This window comes from Chroicocephalus ridibundus, chromosome 2 (assembly GCF_963924245.1).
Source record: "Chroicocephalus ridibundus chromosome 2, bChrRid1.1, whole genome shotgun sequence".
Taxonomy (NCBI): domain Eukaryota; kingdom Metazoa; phylum Chordata; class Aves; order Charadriiformes; family Laridae; genus Chroicocephalus; species Chroicocephalus ridibundus.
The window spans coordinates 154,870,586-154,888,366 of record NC_086285.1 but is presented as its reverse complement, the minus strand read 5'-3'; the positions used below and the strand labels follow the sequence as shown (position 1 = coordinate 154,888,366).

The 17,781-nt window shown below is 41.5% G+C and overlaps 1 protein-coding gene across 2 annotated transcripts; it reads left to right on the top strand.

The window, feature by feature from the left end:
- The first annotated feature begins 503 nt into the window (after window positions 1-503).
- On the top strand, window positions 504-16,058 carry DSCC1 (DNA replication and sister chromatid cohesion 1). Of its 2 annotated transcripts, none has more exons than XM_063327461.1 (9): window positions 504-706; window positions 3,336-3,504; window positions 5,946-6,080; window positions 8,566-8,656; window positions 9,993-10,131; window positions 11,110-11,162; window positions 12,253-12,407; window positions 12,971-13,119; window positions 13,896-16,058. In XM_063327461.1, the coding sequence occupies exons 1-9, from the start codon at window positions 537-539 to the stop codon at window positions 14,002-14,004; spliced, it is 1,170 nt and encodes a 389-aa protein (XP_063183531.1). In that variant the 5' UTR covers window positions 504-536; the 3' UTR covers window positions 14,005-16,058. The 2 variants fall into 2 exon arrangements, with proteins under 2 accessions (XP_063183531.1, XP_063183530.1); XM_063327460.1 differs by having other exon boundaries at window positions 12,250-12,407.
- The last annotated feature ends 1,723 nt before the right edge of the window (window positions 16,059-17,781 follow it).

The following is a 17,781-nucleotide window of genomic DNA, read 5'->3' as shown; positions in this document are numbered from 1 at the left end:
ATTTAAACCTCCCCTGGCCCAACTTGAGGCTGTTTCCTCGTGTCCTATCGCTTGTTACTTGGGAGAAGAGACCGACCCCCACCTGGCTACAGCCTCCTTCCAGGCAGTTGTAGAGAGCGATAAGGTTTAGCCTTTTCTCCAGGCTAAACAACCCCAGCTCCCTCAGCTGCTTCTCGTAAGACTTGTTCTCCTGACCCCTCACCAGCTTCGTTGCCCTTCTCTGGTCTCGCTCCAGAATCTCAATGTCTTTTTGGTAGTGAGGGCCCCAAAACTGGACACAGTATTCGAGGTGAGGCCAGGATGTTTGTCCCGGATCAGACCCTCCGGGCTGGGCCGGGCCGCTCCGCTCCGCTGAGGAAAGCGAGTCCCCTCAGCGTAACCCCAAAGGTGTTGCCGCCCGCCCCGCCGACTACGGCCGGGCGTATCGCAGTCAACCAGAGAATCAACCCAACCGACGCCCGCCTCCCGCGCCGTCCCGCCCCCGGCACCGCCTCGCCGCGGGCTTTCGGAGCGGCCGTGAGGCGGCGGCGGGCGCCATGCGGAGCCGGGCGGAGGTGGATGCGACGCTGCAGACGGCCAAACTCAACCCGGCGGAGCTGCTGCCGGCTGTGCATTGCCTCAGCTTCGGCCCGCAGGCCGGCACCGGCGACTGCTGCCTGCTGCAGCTGGAGCCGGGCCTCTGCGCCGAGCTGGAGGCGGGACGCAGGTACGGGTGGTCTGGGGCGCCCCCTGCAGGCCGGTGTGTGTCGCCGCGGGCCGGGACACGTCCCGTCGCCCGTTGTCCCCCCCCCACCGCCGCCCCGTCGCCGTTTGGGGCCTGGTGGCCACCACGGCGACCCGAGGAGGGCCTGAGGGACCGGGACAGGCCCGCCCCGCGGCGGGAGGCTGGAGTTGTCCCCCTATTGCCCGTGCGTGAGGGAGTCGGGTGGAGGTGGGGCAGGGCCTCCCGCTGTCCCGTTTTCAGCGTTAACGTGGCTCTTAAACGTGGCTTTTTCCAGATTTTTATTCTTCTCATCCTGTTCGCATGAAAGTCTGTGACTTGTCCCTTAAACCTGTCTCAGTTTAATTGGAAAACCAGTAACTTCCATAAAAAACTGGACCAAGCAACCATATCCAGCACTTTGTGCTGGATATTTATAACACATCTAGGTTATTTCAGCAAAACAGTTGTTGTGTGCATTGAAAAACAAAAAAAAAAAAAAGAGGAGATGGGATTTGGGGACGATTTAAGTATTGCTACAGCAATACAAGGCCAGAAAGCAATTTTGGGTCCTGCTCCCAGAGTCTTCAATCTGATGGAGTATTAGAGTACCAACTTCAATAACAAAGTTTCCCACTTCTGTAGGCTGTTGTATTGGTCCCTGTTCTCTCTTTTTGTTTGGTTTTGTTTTGTTTTGTTTTAACATGGAAAAATTGCTCCGGCCAAAACAGAGGACAGTTTCTTGCCAGGCATATGAAGATAGATTCCTAAAAATTTGGGGTTAGGAAAGGAGATTATGTCCTTGAAAGAATCCCACTGACTTTCAGATTTTCCTACTGGAACTCTTGAGGTTGGGTGGGTGGCAGGGTGCCTACAAGTTAGACAAACAGGACAGCAAAGGACATAACTGAATCCTGGGCTGCATCAACAGAAGTGTGGCCAGCAGGTTGAGGGAGATGATTCTGCCCCTCTGCTCTGCTCTCGTGAGACCCCACCTGGAGTACTGCAAACAGCTCTGGAGCCCTCAGCACTGGAAGGACATGGACCGGTTGGAGTGGGTCCAGAGGAGGGTCATGAAGATGATCAGAAAGCTGGAGCACCTCTCCTATGAGGTCAGGCTGAGAGAGTTGGGGTTGTTCAGCCTGGAGAAGAGAAGGCTTGGGGAGACCTTGCAGCAGCCTTCCAGTACCTACAGGAAAGCTGGGGAGGGACTCTTTATCAGGGAGTGTAGTGATAGGACAAGGGGTAACGGTTTCAAACTGAAAAAGGGGAGATTTAGATTGGATGTTCGGAAGAAATCCTTTACTGTGAGGGTGATGAGACACTGGAACAGGTTGCCCAGGGAAGTTGTGGATGCCCCATCCCTGGAAGTGTTTAAGGCCAGGCTGGATGGGGCTTTGAGCAGCCTGATCTAGTGGGAGGTGTCCCTGCCCATGGCAGGGGGGTTGGAACTAGGTGACCTTTAAGGTCCCTTCCAACCCAAACCATTCTATGATTTTGTAACAGTATTAGCATAGGCATTTGGTAGGACATCTAACTCTGGACCAAGAATAGATCTATATAAGCTTTTGATACTGTTTTAAAATTTCTGCCTTTGTTGCAATGCCAGTGACATAATATTTAAAATTATACAACATTAGAACTCACTCTAAAGAAAATAGTCCTCAGAGAAGTATGTTATTAAGCCTGTCCATAGTGCAATATTGATAAAGTGTCATTGCTTAGAGGCCTGAATCATGCTGAGGACCACTTGCGGAACAGCTGAGCTTTGTTCATGCATGCAAGCTTTTGGAAGCAAGATGAACAGTTCGATTAAATTGAATCCGAGCACTTAATTTAATGTAGCCTGGGAGGAACTGAATTCGCTCTTGTGGAAGGACCTTCTTCTGGTCCTGCTTCAGTGTTACTATGTTCTCACTAGGAATCTCTGTTTAATCCAATATGTGAGCTCAAAATGGGGGTTTGCATTGATTCTTTGTACTGAAATGCTCTAGACGATGGTTTTCTTTCCTGCTTGGAATTACTTGCAAGAAAATGTGTATGCTCTTTGAGAGGGAATAATCTGAAGGACTCTGCACAATAGACACAATTTCTGTTTGCTTTCTCATTTCACAATGGGCCAGTTTCAGTCTTCATAAAGAATAGAATAGACTGTTTCAGTTTGAAGGGACCTACAGTGATCATCTAGTCCCAACTGCCTGACTACTTCAGGGCTGACCAAGTTAAAGCATGTTATTAAACAACAATTCTAGTTGTAATCTAATTTCTAAGATTAGTGAACTAGTTCAGGCTTTAAGCATCACCTAATCAGTGTTTTAGGGGTTTTTGTGTGAAAAGGCAGATTAGGAGGTTTGATTGTGATCTGTATAAAAACCTTTCAAAGTCTTTCAGAGTGGGAAAACTCAAAAAGGAGCGGAAAAACATGTACTTACATTAATAGATATGTATTTTAGATTAATTGACAATTATGTCTTTATATTTTGGTATACTGTGACTGCTGCTACCAAATTGAACTGCAGTTTATAACTTCTTCACCAATGCATAAATGTGAAAAAATATCAGACAAGTTTTAATAGGTGTTCATCCTGAAACAGAGGTATAAATACATCTTTATTTTTGGCTATTTTTTTTTCAGCCTGGTAATCCGTGGTGAAAAGGATGAACAAGCAGTGTTGTGCAGCAAAGATAAAACTTATGACATGAAAATAGCAGATACCTCAAATATGTTGCTGTTTATTCCTGGTTGCAAAACTCCGGAAGAGCTGAATGGAGATCAAGCGTCTTGTGATATTATTCATTCACAGGTATGTCTCTCTGGGTTTTTGTTTGTTTGCTTTAATTCTCTACTTTTTTATTCTCTATAATTTCTTGCATTTTATCCAAGATGCTTATGTGAAACTCAGCTGGGATTCAGTTGCCTAAACATAGGCTACTAATGCCATTTTAGATGCCTTGTGGTATTGGTCTAGCTTCGAGCTGCCACTCCAGAAGGACGTGAGTCTCCTGTAATTTCTTTGTATATTGAACAGCCCCAGAAGGATGTCTTTATAAATATGCTTTATACACAGGGGGCACGCTATACCTTAGGGTATCCAAAATGGCTCTAGGGCCCTTCTTTAGGCCACTGAACTTTATCCATAATGTATGATAATTATTGTTTCTAAGAAGTTAAAACTTCAGTTTATTTTCAGTGGATCGTAATTACTTGTGGTAGGTATTGAAAGCTTTCAAAGAAAATCTAATTTGTCAATATTAGCAACTATTTTTAAAATAAGCTGTTTGCAAATTGATTCTTAGGAGTGCTTTAGCCAAAAGACAGATTATACCATGTCATGCCTGAATATTATTTTTTAAATACAGAAATCTATTCAGAGGTGACTCTTTCAACCAGCATCTGGAAAGATTTGTTGGAGTTAATGATCTTAGAGTTTTCAGTTTAAAGAATTCATTGTTCTCTGCTCTTCTGAAGCATAGTTAATAAAATTCTGCTAAAAATAGTTAGGCAAAAATTATTATTAAGTCATTATTTGCTGTAATGTATATAATGACATCATTGAGGAGTAATCCTGCTTGTCCTTAGATGAGCGTAATAATCAAACCAGCATAATTTCTTCTGTGAAGTCATCAGTTCAGCTAATAGAAAAAGTTAATTCAAACTAAAGAAATTAATGAGAAAGTAATATTCTTCCATATTCTTTTTTTGCTATGTTTAATGATCTCACTAGTCTTCTGAAGTCACGTGTGTCAACATAATGTAAATGTGATTTTGCTAAGGAATTATTTTTAGAGTTTTATTTCTAAGAGCTTTCTTGATGTTTTCAAAAATGTTACATGGTGTGTTGACATTGCAAATTGTGAAACATAGCATAAGATACTACGTTTACTCAGTATTTTGGGGCTTAACTGCTTTTTTTCTGCAGTCTTGGTGCTGCTCTTTGTACCACTTGCAAGGGTAACACTCATAGTCAAAGCATCTGCCATTTTATTCACTTCAGCTCCAGTTATGAGCTTTGGATTATAAATTAGAATTATTTATCTTCTTTTCTGTGCAAAGTACCTTCTTGTTCATTACCGAATTGCTCAGAAAAGAACTTGGTAGGAAAAAAAATGTAACACTTTGGTAAATGCTATTTGACATGGAGGAAAAAAAGCTTAGAAGTTTATCAGGAAATTAGTATTTACCTGAATTTTGTGCCAAGCAAGCTACAGAATAGTTAGATTAAAAACTGAGAGCTTTCTCTGTATTAGAATTTGCATAGGACTTCTTCTACATATAGGTCGTTTGCTTATGGTTGATTTAAATGGAGAAATGTTTTAAAGATCCGTTTGGGTTTTTTTAATGAATGACTTTAAAAACAAAAAAAAAAGTAGCCTGGTAAAGCATTTGGGGTACTTTAAAGTACTGTCTGGAGGCTTTTTCATGGAGGCTTTTTTACAAGGGGCTAGTGGTTGGGTCAGGAGTCACAGACCTGGAGCCTGTTCTGCCTCTGCCATTCTGTACCCACTTCTCTTGGTTTGGTAAATAGCAGAAACAATGCTGAAAGGCCTCTGATACACTGTCCTCTTCAAAGAATGTTCTAGGAAGTCTGAGCTGTACCCCATGAAACACCTCAGGATTACTCTGAAGGTAAAGTTTTATTAGATTAGTGTTTTTGAATCGATTACATCTGTGCTTCCTGTTGCATGCTTTAAATTTGTATGTTGAATTAGAGTAAGGAACAGAGGTGTCTTGTTAGTTGTGTGCAAGTGTAGCTTCCTGTCTCGTTAATGTCTGTTTTACTTGAGCTTAGTGGTATGATGATTCATTAAGGTGGAAAAAGACAATGAAGTAGATCCCAAGCACGGGAAGAAGTGGGGAAGATAGAAACAGGGTAATACAGGAGGGGTTTTATGGCAGTAATATAACTTAGTATTAAGAGGAAAAGAAATGTTGATGAGAATTGTTCAGGAATATATCCCATGTTGATATTCTGTCATTTGCATGTAGAGATGAGGTGTTCCCTTTGTCACGTGCACTAGGAACATATTTTTATCAGCCACCAGTGGATTTTTATTCTTCATTGCCTGCGGTAGACTTTTTTATTGAAAATATTACAATGATTGTTTCATCTTTAAAGTAATTACCCTATTAATAAATTCTTGTTCTCAGTGACTAGATTAACACTTCTTGCTGATAATTTTTTGTAAGCTTTGAATCGAAGTGGTAGATTAAGATGTTTTAGGAGCCACTGTTTTTTTCTTGTAGATTGCTGGCTTCTCCAATAACTACTGGGAATTAAGGAGATGCCGACCTAAACTGAAGAAATTGAGAAAGCTTTTAATGGAAGATCCGTATGAAGGGCCAGATAGTCGGAAAGATCAGACTTCGACGTTTTCAAAGGTAAGTCAGCTCTGTAAATTACTTTCTTGTAATTGATAATGGGCAAATTAAAGTGAAGATACATTCTTAACTAGAAAAATACCTTTGTTCCCATGTTCCACAGTGCTGCTTTGAGTTAATTTTTTTAAGCCTACTATTCTAAACAATTTGGTAATTATTAGCACTTCCATGGAGTAGCAGGTATAAGCAACCTTTTTTTAAGTACTAATCACCAGTGGAGAGATCTGGACTGTGCAGCAGAGGATCTCAGATAAAAGGCTTATAAAAATCCTGTAGTTTTGTTAGTTTGGTTGGTTTTCCTTTTGACTTTAAAAACCAGAAATGGTTGCTCCAAAGTATTTTACACTGAGGCTTGGTTGAAGCTGATACTAACAAACCATCTGTGTGTGCTTGCATGTAGAAGCATAGATGTTACTTTTCTCCCCTGGAGAGAAATGCTGCCTCTCTCTGGATGATTAACAGTCTAATTTCTGATAAGTTTCAGAATCTTTCCCCCAGCATTGCCTTTTCATTTTTCCTACCTACTCTGGTCTAGGTATAGAAGGACATAGCGGCAAAATACAGGATGGCAGAGAGAAAAGGGCTTAAATTGTCCAGAAATTATAAGCATTGACAAAGGCTAGCAACACAAAAAGATGTCATATGCAATAAATAGTATTTATTGATAATATTAAATGACTTTTACAAAAACACGTCAACGTCTCCTCAAACATCAGTGCCTAGTTTGAGGACTGATCTTCTCCATTTGTTTTGAAGGAGAATGTTTCATTTATTGGCTTACTGGAGAACAAGTAGATGTATCTGATAAATGTAGACGAATCTTAGCTATGCCACTAATGGAACTTTAATTCGAAAGCTCTCCATGAGAAAGTTCTCTTTTTTGTGGGACTAATTCTCACTCTTTAATCTGTTTGAAAACAAATTACTGTGTTTTGCTGGCTTACTGTAAGCTTCTCATGGTTCTCAGTTCGTACTGTATCATACATGGAGAACTACAGGAAAGGAACCATAAGGAACTATCGCACTATGAGGAATGACTGTAAGGAAGCCTGATGCATAGTGATGCGGGGCTAGTACACAGCTTGCTTAGGATACACCAAATTAAAATCCTGGATTTTTCAGTGAGATGGTAAGGCATATTAAAATGATAGAATGCGTCTGAGTTAGTGTCTTTAATATGTTTCTTATCCGTATCTGGAAATTGCTGGTATGGACATGATGCAAGTCAATCCATTCCACTTTATGTTTGCAAGGTTGATGTTGCTGATAAAAGCATCATAGCTGAGAGCAGTGATTTTTGTAAAAGAGCCGTTGGAGTGCTAGCCCAGCCTCGGAGGGAACAAATGCCAAGGACTCCTGTCTAGGGTCCTATCTGAATGGCAGTATCTAACTTGCAAACACACTTGCATACTGATCTGGCGATATAGTTGCTCTAAATTGTTAGCAGTGTTTTTTAAAATACTGTATAATATGGTCATCACTTGCCGAAAAACTGATGTGAGTTCAGTGCTGCTTAGCCTGATGATGTTTCAACATACTGTCTAATAGGAATGGCATAGCAGGAAGAGGAGACTTTTCTGTATTTATTAAATGCTTTTTTAACATGTGGATGTTCCAGACTTAGCGTTGGTTTGTTCCATTTGTGTTCCCATAGTCTAATACATCTCAAGAACTTAATCAATTTTTTTTTCTTTTCTGATAGGAAATAGTCTTATGCTATTATCGACAAAACCTTAATATTAGAGTTGATTAAAAAGGCTGTAAGGTGAATAAAGGAATTGATGAAGCCCTGTTTCCTATGGATTTAAGTCTGCTGTTCCTTCCCTTTACTTCATTCCTCATGATACCTTCTGTTCCTCCCATGTCTCCTAAACCTTTACCACAGTGTCCACAGCAACCGCCCATCTCCTGGAGTAACTCTGCTCCAGGGAGCTGTATGTACTGTGGCTGGGTCTGTGCTACATGTCTGCTAATTGGTTAGCAAGCGCCAAAACACAACACACAACTGTTTAGGTCATGCTGGAGGAGGCTTGCCCTCACTGGAGGTACTAAGTTGGAGTTCTGACTTCTCTCCAAAAGTGATAAGTGATTCTTGTTTTGCCTTTTCTTCGAATTTCTTTGAAATATGTGATTTAGGAAAGACAGAACACATTTACTTTTCATTCTTGCTGTGATGCTTTACTTATGATGCCTACTTGTGCTAGTTTGACATCCTGGGAATACAGGTATATTACTTATGCATGGCACAAAGACTTCCCTGTAGTTAGACTGGTTTTTATATTGAATAACTCTTTGAGAAAGTGTTGTAAGTTGCAGGAAAAGTTTCAGAGAGTGTGGTAAACAGTAGAAAATTCAGAGTCTGGGGAAAAAAAGATCAATCTTTTTTCTTTTATTATATCTTATAATGCATTTAGCATCCTTGCTGAAGCAAAGGAGGAGTAAGGATAACCTGTTTTATTTTCTTCTTTTTTTTCCCTTGTTGCAGTATACAACAGAGGATTTGTTAAGTCTGATTCAAGCAAGCGAAGAAGAAATACTGCACCAATTGCAGATTATAGATGCCTGCAAAATTGAAGGTATTTGTCTCTAAAGAATATTATTGCCTAAGAGGAAATAACCCTGCTTTTTTTTTCCCCCAAAATATCCACGTCTCCTTTTTCTAAGGCCCATTCCACATCCTCATCTTTCAGTGTGCCAGTTCCTTTGAAGTACTAAGATCTGCTCCCATATTTCCTATATCCTCTGCTACTGTGAAGCTAATCAAAAAGGTAAACCAGCAGGCATCGACCAGTCTGGTTCTTTCCAGGTTAATTCCTTCTTTGCTTCTACAAACACGGGCGTCAGAGTATCTCACCCATAGCATGAATATTTTTTGGATGGTTGCCCTCTTCATGGATGAGTCGTTACTGCTTTCTGCAGTTCTAGAGGCAAAACCAGCTGATCCTTAGGTAACCCCAGCCCTTTCATAGTCCTTTCTTCCTCCCAGACTGGGTTTATCTCAGTAGTCTTCCTACCGTATGAGGCAAGGCTGGAGCAAGCGCCTCACCTTGGGACAGGTCCTGTTCATCCTTTACTTGGCCAAGCACAAACCCTTACCTGTACACTTGGTCGCAGCAGTCCTGGAGTTATAGAATAATACAGGGCAGAACTGAGCTCTGGAGGTTATCAGATCTAAACCCCTGCTTTAGAACAGGGCCAACTTGGAGCTGGCTGCTCAGGGCCTCAGTTGGTCAAGGTCTGAGCATTTCCAAGGATGGAGATTGCATAACCTCTGTCCAGGCTGTTCCAGTGTTTGACTATCTGCAAGGGGAGAAAATTCTCCTAATAACCATCTGGGATTTCCCGTGTTGCAGCTGGTGCTTGTTGCCTCCTGCCCCATCACTGAGCACCACTGGGAAGACTCCTGTTCTGTCTTCTCTATACTGTCCCATTAGGTAGGTGAGGAGCTCACAGATTACTTTCCTTGTTGTTTACAGCTGCACAGCACCGTTGTACCAGGTCTCTGCTTTGTCACGCCTGGATTTCTGTGGACTTGGCTGGACCTGAACTGCCACTTTGCAGTGCCAGTGCAATCAGTTCTGTTCGTGCAGGTCTATGCCTGAATTAATTATTAGTTTTTCCAGATCTGATTCATCTTGAGATGGGAGTTGTAGTGTCTTTGTATCTATGGCAGTCAATCTACATAAACAGTTCTGAATAATTGAGATAATTTTATTTCTGTCTTCTTTACATTTGCTTTTGCTATTCTGTTCTTTTTCTCAGTTTTAATCCTGAAAAGGACAGAATGCTGTCACCGTGCTTTGTAAAGGTGTGACCTAAATGTCCAGAGTCCTGTAATATATCTTCAGGGGAATAGCATTAAAGTGTTAATGTTTTGTTTCTAACATTGTTTTGTGGTTCTCTATTTCGCAGGATACTGGCGAATTCTAGAATTTGACTATGAGATGAAACTCTTGAATCACGTGACTCAGCTAATAGACTCAGAGTCCTGGTCTTTAAGTAATGTTCCTTTACGTACCTGCCTTGAGGAACTTGGATCTTTAGAGCCCAGGTAAGCAATTACTTTTAGTGATGAAAATTGTCTACAATCTTTATTAACTATTACTAATTGCAATAATTATTAATTATTTATTAGAATTACAGTCTTATAACTCTAGATTCCAGTTACCATGGTGTTAATGATAGATTTTCTTTTGCTCAAAAATATACAAGGGCACTAATACTTTAGACAGACAGGTTTGTTGATTTTAGTGTCTATTGGTAATATTTCCATTGATTCAATAGTAGAAACATTATTGCTGAATTGTAAATGATGGAGGTAGCATGTACTTAAGCCACAAATTACTGACCATCTTGAAATACTTGTTCTGAAGCTGTAGCTAGCCAAATATGTTTAGTTTACCTCTTGTCTGAGATGGGGTTATATTTTCTGGTATAATACTGAATTCAGATCTCAAGAGTTGAGTTCATTGTAGTGCCATTTGGAGTCATGAAATAATTTAAGATTATCATTCAAACAAAGTCTTACGTTTACAACATGTGGCATTTTCTATTTATTTGGCTTTTGGTTCGAAAAGAAATCTTGCTTTACTATTAGTGTCTGCAGTTAGGCTGTAATTTTATGCTAGAGGTCTAGAAAAATGCCTGCTATTCAGTGAGTGATAAAATTAACTGCCAAATTTGTGACTTGCGTTACTTCTCATTGGAAAGAAGTGATATTGCAAGAGTCTCTCTTTCCCCATTCTCCTTACGCCTTTTAGTCTTTGTTAGTTATAACAAGAAAGTGGAACAGACGTTTGGGGATAACATGCTGAATTAACTCCCGTCTGTCTTTTTTCTCCCTTTTTCTCCTCTTTTAACTTACTTCTAAGTCTGTATCAATTTGTTCATTTCAGCCATGAAGATGTGTCCCATCCTCCGTTTTCTTTGACTTATTTTTTCTTACTTTACCTGTTCCTTCATCTTGGTAATTGTTTCTGTAATGTCCTTATGAACATTTTTAAAACTTGATTTCTGAATTTTTTTTCAGAGAGATGATAGAACATATTCTTTTAAGCTATGGAAGGAAATACATTGATGATGGTAAGTTTGGGGAAGCAAGCATATTTTAATTTTGCATAAAGGAAAGAGTTATTCATGAGTAAATGCAGATTTTGTGAGGATGGCCCAAACAAATTAACTTGCTACAATGCCAGTAAAAGAAGGGAGCAAATAACAAGCCAAAAATCAGTAAAATTGTTAGAGAAAGTTTCATAGGAAAAAGGACTATTAAGCTGTACAAGACAGGGGAAAATCAGGAACTATCAGAGGTACCTGAAGTGATTTATTAGATGTCCACAAGCCACAATGTTGTGACCAAAGACAGATCACTTGTAAAATTTAGATGTAGTCTCTCTTTAGATACCTTATGAGGTCTCGGATATCACACATCTAAGCAATTAATTGTGCTATTGTGAATAGTCAGTGGCATATAGATCTCCCTGAATTCAGCTTGTCTGAAGTAGACATCTGCTTTTGGTCCCCTGAACAGCACCACAACATCCATCAATTATATTGATTAATACAATAGTCCCACTATTGGACTGAAGCCCATACAATACTTTGTAGTATATTTAGGCAGGTTTCACAAGGCACAAGTTTGAATTGCAGGAAGCCCAGATAACTGAAAAAGTGGAAGGATGTGTTTATGCCTGACATTATTCAGAGAATTTTAGCCAAGTCAGTGTGGAAGAAAATAAATTCTCATTATTCCCTTCATCATCTCGTATTATAAGGGCAATTAAGGGAGTGAAGGTTTTGTTTAATTGCTCAACCACGGAGAGCAAACACTTTAATACAAGCCATTCAGAAATAGGAATGAAAGCTGTAGGAGAAACAGTGTTACTGTTGAAGGGGAAAAGATGGGGAGCAAAAACATGTATTGATATGAATAAATACTGTAGCTTGGACAGTGCTGCACACACACGTAATATTCTGCTTAATCTGTTCTTGAGAATGAGAAGATACCATCATTTATCCAAAGTAATACCAAGTTAGGTTACTCCCTGAGGAAAAGAAAAACCAGGATACTTGGTTTGTAGAAGAGTAGAACAGAACGGTAATATGAGGCTGTTCTCTGTTCTTTTATCAAAAAGCAAGCACCCAAGATACACTGTTTTTTGTTTCTCAGCAGGGGAGGTTTACTTTGAAATGCATGAAGACAAAATATGCAGAGCTATAGCACAAATGCTTTTGCAAAATGCAGTTAAATTCAATCTATCAGAGTTCCAAGAAGTCTGGCAACAAAGTGTCCCTGAAGGGATGACAGCAAGGCTTGATCAGCTTAAGGTAAAAACATAAAGAAGCATGGATTTTTTTCGTGGGAAGGCTGCTAACTGACGTGTCATATGTATATTTTATCAATTAATGGGGATTGATTGTGTTATTTCTGTCAGCTTTTGAGTTAAAGTACATTTTATGACATCCTCTAGGAGCATCAGTAGTCTGGAATCACGACAGCTCAGGTTTCTGTTAGTCTGGCATGTTTCACTGTTTGAAGGAAAGTTGCAGCTGTACAGTTAGTACTTGTAACTAGAACAGAAGCTGAAGCAGTTGTCAAGCAGGCTGTAGTGACAGCCAGTAAAGTAGCAAGCACTGTGGAAATCCTTCTGCTCAAAGGAGACGTAGATGTTGGGACTTCATGGATTTCCTCCCCCCTCCTTGTCATAATGGAAATGACAAATACTGCCTGTAAAACAGCACCTTTAAGATACGTCTTCACTCTGCCTCTGCTGCAGTTTTAGGCGGCTTTGGAGGTGCAAAGGGCAACTTGTATGGATTATTGCCAGAAAGAAGGAAGTTTTAATTGTTTTGTCTTTACTTAACACTTTCTCTCTGATGCTTATCTACAGGGCTTGGCTCTTGTGGATAAAACCTCAAGACCAGAGACCATCTTTCTGCTAAAAGTAGAAGACTTACCTGAAGACAATCAGGAAAGATTCAACAGCTTATTCAGCATACGGGAAAAGTGGACAGAAGTGGACATTACCCCTTATATACAGTAAGCATATATTTCTTTATATTAAAATATAATTAGTGTTATACTCTTCCCTTTTTGCATAGCTGACTTCTTAACAGCTTTGATTGCCTCTTTCCTTTTTAAATGAATAAGAATTCTATATGAATACAATCTAGCTGTGGAAACTGTAGCTGTATTCATTGGATTTAAACTTGTGTAAAATGCTGATCCTACTAAATTTAAATGGGCGATAACTCTGTCTTATTTGATTGAGGGAGACTTGACTCAAAGGATAAACCCCCTGACACAATCAGTCTCTATTTACAACACAAGAACTGTAGAGCAATAGTGCTTCCTATACTGTATCCTTTGCTCTTTTGGTGGTTAACGCACACACTACAGTGCTACCTGGAAGGCCCAGCCAGGGTACATGTGATCTGATACAGATGGTAACCCAGACGTAACTGCATCAAACCTTTATGAGTGGCTCTAAATTTATTGTAATATAATTAAGTAGTTCAAAGCTAACCATTTTGCTAGATTGGAAACCCTTTAGAGAACCAAAAAAAAAACCAAACAACCCCCAAATCCTTGTTTCTGAAGTAAATGATGTAGTTTTGCCTGTTACTTAAATGTCAAGCCAAGTTCTAAACTTCAGGCAATTTAAAACATTATGTGACAGTTATGGTAGGTTTTTGTTGTGTTTTTTTTCTCCCAATACCCTAATCCAGTTTATTGCTATATTTACAAATATCACAGATTCATTTTGGCTGAGAATATCTCTAATGCCCATGTCATCTGCGTTCTTTCCTCTATAGGGACTTATGTGCAGAGAAGCAGACAGTTGGTGCTCTTCTGACAAAATACGCTCGCTCCTCAACGCAGAATGGTGTTAAAGTGTATAATTCTAGAAGACCCATCTCATAACAAATATTGTTTTAAGAACTGAGAATGCGGAATTGGAGTAACAACAAATGTTGCTTCTTGCTGCCTTCTGGGGAAAGTTGTCAACTGGTATCATACAGTGTTCTTGAGTTTAAAGAGCTAAGCTTGCACAAGTTGTGTTTTCTGCTCAGCTAAGTAGAATGTGAGGGCGCTTGCGTCTTCTAAGAAACTATAGCGTAAACAGCCATGCCCCACTTCCTTTGCCCACCTTCTTTTTCCTGTGTGTCTGTAGTTATGCCAGAAGCCAAGCTACTTGAATACACTTCAGCTTTCTATCCATAAACTGAAGTCTGACATTAAAAAATAAAACCTCCTTGATAATAATTAAATCAATCGAATTGATTTCAAGAGCAAAATGGAATGCTTAGTCTTTTACCCATTAGTGAACGTTCTTAAAGATGACCATTTAATTGCAGTGTTGACATTTTGAATGCTGCAGACCTTGACAAGCTCACGAACAAGTTATTCCTGTCTAGGACTACACTAGTCTTAATTTTGGAAGGTGGTTCTTTTTATGGTCATTTCTGTGTATAACATTGGCACAAGCTCTTGACTCTTTAACACTTGGCAGAATTGCCTTTTAAATATTACAAAAAACCAAATTGTAATCAACCGTGAAGATATGAGAGAATAGTTGGACATTGTGTTATGAACTTCCTATAATGGCCATTAGAATGTAGCTGTGGTAAAATGTTTTACAGAAGGTTACCTTTGCTTTTTAAAGAGAACTTATAAAACCTTGTAATATGATTATTTTTTTTTAAACTTTGTTATGGCAAATAAATGCACGTTTAAATTGTGCCTTGAAAACTTAAGGTGGAATATTATTTTGTGTACAGCAGTGAAACAGGGTATTTTTATAATATTGTCATAAAGTGAAGTGCCTGAAATGGAAATTTTGTAATCATTAGAAATGATTGTTTGCATTTGTCAGTGAACCAGAGTTTAATTGTCAGTTAACCAGAGTGCCAGAGGGATGGGATGTCATCCAAAGGGACCTGGATGAACTAGAGAGGTAGGCCCAAGCAAACTTTATGAAGTTCAACAAGGCCAAGTGCAAGGTCCTACACTTGGGTTGGTACAACCCTTGTTATCAATACAGGCTGGGGGATGATGTGATACAGAGCAGCCCTGGGGAAAAGGACTTGGAGGTACTGGTGGATGAAAAGCTGGACATGAGCCAACAATGTGTGCTTGCAGCCCAGGCGGCCAATCGCCTCCTGGGCTGCATCAAAAGAACTGTGGCCAGCAGATCCAGAGAAGTGATGCTCCCCCTCTACTCTGCTCTCGTGAGACCCCACCTGGAGTACTGTGTCCAGCTTTGGAGTCCTCAGCACAGGAAGGACATGGACCTGTTGGAGTGGGTCCAGAGGAGGGCCACGAAGATGATCTGAAGGCTGGAGCTCCTCTCCTATGAAGACAGGCTGAGAGAGTTGGTGTTGTTCAGCCTGGAGAAGCGAAGGCTCCAGGGAGACCTTATAGCAGCCTTCCAGTACCCAAAGGGGGCTTATAAGAAAGCTGCGGAGGGTCTGTTTGCAAGGGCATGTAGTGATAGGACGAGGGCCAATGGTTTTAAACTAGAGCAGGGTAGGTTTAGATTAGACATTAGGAAGAAGTTCTTTACAATGAGGGTGGTGAAACACTGGCCCAGGTTGCCCAGAGAGGTGGAGGCCCCATCCCTGGAGACATTCAAGGCCAGGCTGGCTGAGGCTCTGAGCAACCTGATCTAGTTGAAGATGTCCCTGCTTACTGCAGGGGGGTTGGACTAGATCGCCTTTAAAGGTCCCTTCCAACCCAACACATTCTATGATTAATATTAGACGTTTTTCAGATTATTTTTTTTAACTTAACAATTGTAGGATTGGTGGGCTTTTTTTAATACAAAAAGCATTTGCTGCATCAAACTGAGATGTAAGGTATGAAAAACCTTGGAATTGCTAGCATGCTGAATGTAGGGTGAGCTGGGGGAAAAACTATGAATCAAATGTAACTCATAAGATGGACGTGTGCATCCTCGGAACTTTGTTACATGTAAAAAGCTGAATAAAACCAACTTCCTGAGCTCTGCTTGTTCGTGCCCATCGATGCGAGATCAATTCCCTGTGCTCCACAGCTCCGAGCTGTACGAGTGTGGGGTTTGGCTGGCACGTAACAGCTCTGCTGGGAGGAATTGCCTTGTTCGTGGCCTGGGCTCAACAGCTCAACAGCTGTGATCTCTTCAATAGCGGCAGAAGGTTCCCTCTCACAGAGATCAGCGGTTACATGAATGTGGAAGCCTTGGAATAACTGCTGCTGCACCATCTAAGGTTCCATAGTTGAAATAGACAAGAGAATTACTAGTCTTGTAGTCTGTGACACAAGGGGGTATATTTACATTGGGTTTTGTTGGTGAAACAAATAGTGTATCATAATGCCAAAATAATGATTCAGGTTTATCTAAATTATTTTTGCACGTGTAATCATTCTATGTGTTCACAGTGCTTCTAATTAGTCCTGTTAGATATTCAAAATTAGATGATGGTTTCTAAATTTCTGCTGTTGCCGAAAGGGCTAACTCCATTAACTTCTTTGCAAGCGTTTATTCTAACATAAAATAGGTGAATCAAAACTTGCTTATAATAGAACAAATTAATAATCAGAGGGCTGGAGCACCTCTCCTACGAAGACAGGCTGAGAGAGCTGGTGTTGTTCAGCCTGGAGAAGAGAAGGCTCCAGGGAGACCTTCCAGCAGCCTTCCAGCAGCTAAAGGGGGCTATAGGAAAGGTGGGGAGAGATTCCTTATCAGGAAATGTAGTGATACGATGAGGGGTAATGGTTTTAAATTGAAAAAGGGAAGATTTAGATTGGATATTTGGAAGAAATCCTTTACTGTGAAGGTGGTGAGACAACTGGAACAGGTTGCCCAAAGAACTTGTGGATGCCCCATCCCTGGAAGTGTTTAAGGCCAGGCTGGATGGGGCTTTGAGCAACCTGGTCTAGTGGGAGGTGTCCCTGGCCATGGCAGGGGGGTTGGAACTAGATGATCTTTAAGGTCCCTTCCAACCTGAACCATTCTATGAAGCCTAGGTTATGGAGAAACTTCATATTCTGTCCTCCTGAATCTGTAACTACAGACGCTGCCCAGCACCCCCAGGGTGGGAGGGAAGAAGTTATTGGCTCTAATCCCATTTTGCAGCTCTGTGCCATGTTTCTAGCAGCGTTGTTGTTGTCTGAAATCCTTTTTTGATTCAAAAGTACCTTCCTGTGAGCCTGGGTGGGATGTGCCCTGGCCCCTGAGTAAATCCAGGTTACTTAGTTCCTGCATCCAGGTGTATTTAACCGTTGTTGGCCACGGAACCCTTGTGAGCGCCAGCGCAGGCAGCGGGAGGCTCAGGTGTGTGTGAGGCGCCGGCGGTGCGCACAGTCCAGGGCCTGGCGGGCGGCCCCCGGCGAGTTTAGCAGCGGCACAGCCGCCATGACGGCGGCGGCCTGTGAGGCGAGGGCCGCGGGGAGCCCCACCGACCGGGAGGGGGGCAGCCGAGAGCACCGCTGCGCTTGGCGTCGACCCCAGGCTGTAACCGGGAACCGAGCTGCTGTTCCGCGGCCTCAGGCCCCGCGCTCCGGACGGAGCTACCCCAGGTACCTGCGACTCCAGCACCAGCCCCGACAGACCCCTTCCCGCCTCCCTGAGGCGCCGCCCCGCGCCTGCGCTGGCGGCCGGCAGCGCGCATGCGCACGAGTCCATGACCCAGCCCCGTATATCTCCTTTTTTTCTTAAAT

Bases quoted from the DNA above. Each gene is read 5' to 3' on its own strand.
- DSCC1 (XM_063327460.1), top strand. From the start codon at position 537: ATGCGGAGCCGGGCGGAGGTGGATGCGACGCTGCAGACGGCCAAACTC. The intron at 6,081-8,565 runs GTAAGTCAGCTC...CCCTTGTTGCAG, and splicing joins AGACTTCGACGTTTTCAAAG to TATACAACAGAGGATTTGTT. The intron at 10,132-11,109 runs GTAAGCAATTAC...ATTTTTTTTCAG, and splicing joins CTTGGATCTTTAGAGCCCAG to AGAGATGATAGAACATATTC.